At 57.1% G+C, this 2,971-nt stretch overlaps 1 protein-coding gene across 1 annotated transcript; it reads right to left on the bottom strand.

The window, feature by feature from the left end:
* Positions 1–1,254: 1,254 nt before the first annotated feature.
* Positions 1,255–2,955, bottom strand: SPRG_17351 (hypothetical protein; the record flags this gene model as incomplete). The annotated part of the gene is made up of 1 exon (XM_012356682.1): positions 1,255–2,955. One exon carries the CDS (start codon positions 2,953–2,955, stop codon positions 1,297–1,299), a length of 1,659 nt encoding a protein of 552 aa, XP_012212072.1. The 3' UTR covers positions 1,255–1,296.
* Between the last annotated feature and the right edge of the window lie 16 nt (positions 2,956–2,971).

Below are 2,971 nucleotides of genomic sequence, written 5' to 3'. Positions count from 1 at the left end.
GTCGAGACGTTGGTCGAGATATGAAAGTTGGGCTTCTCCGGGTTCGAGTAGCCGTGAAAGTGGTCCAGATGCAGACCGTTCTTGACGACATCGACCACGTCGCTCTTGCTGTGGCCCGCCAAGACGTGCGCGAGCTTGAGCGTCTCGAGGTCGAGGAGCTCGCTGTACTTGGCGTAGAAGGCCGCGTACTCGGGACAGATGGCCGCCACGGACGCCGGCACGCCGTCCTGGACGCTCGTGCTGAGCGTCTCCTTGACCGTGTCGTCGACGAGCGTCTTCTGGAGCTTCTCGGGAAAGTCGGCCGTGTTGGCGATGCAGTTGGCCGCGGCTTCCATGTAGGCGGAGCGCACCTTGTCAAAGTCGGGGATGTTCTTGAGGTTGACGATGCCGTTGGTCTTGAGCGCGTCGACGAGCGCGTTGGCGTCGGCGTCCGAGAGGTTGTCGAGGTCGAACGCCGGGATCGTGTACGCCGGGTAGTCGAAGATGCTCGCCGCCATGGCAGACGCGAGGAACGACAGGATTGCGAGCTTGGCGGTGACCATGACTGAGGGTTGTCGACAGTAAATCGGAGAATGTGAGTGCGCTGCGATGAAGAGGAGGGAGCCTATATTGGAACCAATGAGTGGGCAACGGCGAGCGCACCCATCACCTGAAGTGCCCGACAAGATTTGCCTTTCGGATTCCCAACAACAGCAACGTCAGGTGCATAAAATGTACTTGATGATATCCGATGATCCAGTTGCTCGCAACAATTGCTCGAGCTTTTGCGGGTCGAGCTAATAAGTATGGGCACACTTCACGTCAAGCAGGGTTTACAATCTACCACTCGAGCTGAACCCTACTGAGTGCTCTGACAGAGATCAATAATCGCTGCAGACACCAATGTCTTGCAGACCATGTTAGATGTAAAAATGACTCCGTTGTGTATGTGCTGTCAATAATTGCTGTGCGACGGGCTTCCCGTGCATACAGAGTGGTGGCATTAGATCTGAGCTGAGTAAATGGGAATGCCGTCACAACTGTGCCATTGACGCAGCTGCTCATTGAACAATGCATCGACGGGGCTCTGGTGAGCGTGACGTTGAGGAGGTTCTACGAAATTGTTCCCAATCGTATTCCTCGGCCAGACAAGCGTATCTTACATTTTAAATGCGCCCATGTGAGAAAGGCGTGACAATGTTGGTGTTGATACAGTATAAGTGGTGCATGGTTTGTGTTTGGTTCCTCCTGAAAAAGACAGGGCTCAACCTTAAAGTGAAAAGAGATTTAGTTTATATAAATTTATCTGATAGACACCTAGTTCTTCTTGCGGAGCGTGATCCAGAGGGCCACAATGCCAATGAACCGGAAGAGGAGGTTGATCCAGACCAAAAAGATAATGTCGTAGCCCATGCTCTTCTTGTCAAGGCCAAGGTTCGCGAGCACTTGGGCCCCCGTCGTCGCGACGCAGCTCTCGACGGCTGTGTCGCAAGGAATCGTGTCGATCGAGTTCCAGAAGGCGCGCGAGATACCGCGGAAGGCGTACTTCATCGGCGAGATAAACTCGAGCCAGCGAAAGTAGACGGGCACGTTGTTGGTGTTGATGAAGAGGCCGCCAAAGATGAGGAACGGGAGGATGATGAGGATGCCAATGATCGGTGCGATCTCGGGCGTCTTGGCAATGCACGACACCATGTAGCCGAGGCCGGTCGCCGAGCTCGAGAGGAGCGCGATGAAGAGGTAGAACGTGAAGAAGAGACCGGCGTTGGACGCGCCAAAGCCAACCATGAAGTACACCGGGATCAAAAAGATGAGCGGAAAGAAGAACTGCATCACGAGCTCGCTCACGTTCTTGGCAATGTACCAGACGTACGACCGGTAGAGGCCGCCGTTGTACTCGCGCTTCATGATGGGCAGTTCGAGCGGAACGGACGCAAACTCGGGCGTCGTCGCACTGAAAAACTGGTTGACGACGATGAAGAAGATGGCGCCCGTGAACGACTGGATGCCGGTCTGCGAGAGCTCGAGCTGGCGGAAGATCAAGCCGACGACGACCGAGATGATGATGCTCTGGCCGAGGCGCGCCTTGAACGCGAGCGAGTCACGCACGAGACGCGTCACGTTGCGCTTGCAGAGCACGCGCATCGAGCCAAACGTGCCGAGGTGCGAGCTTTCGTACACCGTGTCGCTGGCGTCGCTCGAGCCGTCCGAGTTGTCCTTGACGTCACCGTCGTTGGCGATCGCGTGGCTGCGGGCGCGCCAGTTGGCGACGAGCTTGTCGACGCGGGCGGCCGCCTCGGATTTGGCGTCGAGCACAATCATTTGGCGCATAAAGTAGTCGGTCGGGTTCATGTAGTTGGGACATTGGTAGCCCTGCGACGCAAAGTACTCGACCGCGTCCGACGCCTTGCCGTTGTAGATCGGTTGGCCGTCCGAGAGAAGGTACAGACGATCAAAGAGCACAAACAGCTCTGACGACGGCTGGTGGATCGTCGCAATGACCGTGCGGCCTTCGCGCGCGAGCTTCTGCAGCTGCAGAATGACCGACTCGGCCATGAAGCTATCGAGACCCGACGTTGGCTCGTCCACAAACAGAAGCGACGGGTTGGTCAAGATCTCGGTGGCAAAGCTGAGGCGCTTGCGCTGACCGCCCGAGATACCGCGGATACGACCGCCACCAATTTGGGTGTCGCGGCACTTGTCGAGACCGAGCTCTTCAATGACGTAGTTGACGCGTGCTTCGCGCTGGGCGGCGTCAAAGGTCTTGCCCATGCGGAGCTCGGCCTGGAAGAGGAGGTGCTCCTTGACAGTCAGCGTCTCGTAGAACACATCGTCCTGCATGACGTACGACGCGTACTTGTTCATTTGCTTGGTCCACTTTTGGCCGTTGGCCAGAACCGACCCCGTGTAGTCCTTCTGCCGGCCCGAGATGACGTCGAGGAGCGACGACTTGCCGGCGCCGGACGGGCCCATCATGACGACCAGCTCGCCA

The sequence above is a fragment of the Saprolegnia parasitica genome (genome assembly GCF_000151545.1).
Source record: "Saprolegnia parasitica CBS 223.65 unplaced genomic scaffold supercont2.547, whole genome shotgun sequence".
NCBI lineage: Eukaryota > Oomycota > Saprolegniomycetes > Saprolegniales > Saprolegniaceae > Saprolegnia > Saprolegnia parasitica.
Note: the sequence above shows the minus strand (reverse complement) of the source record. Positions and strands in the feature narration are given on the sequence as shown.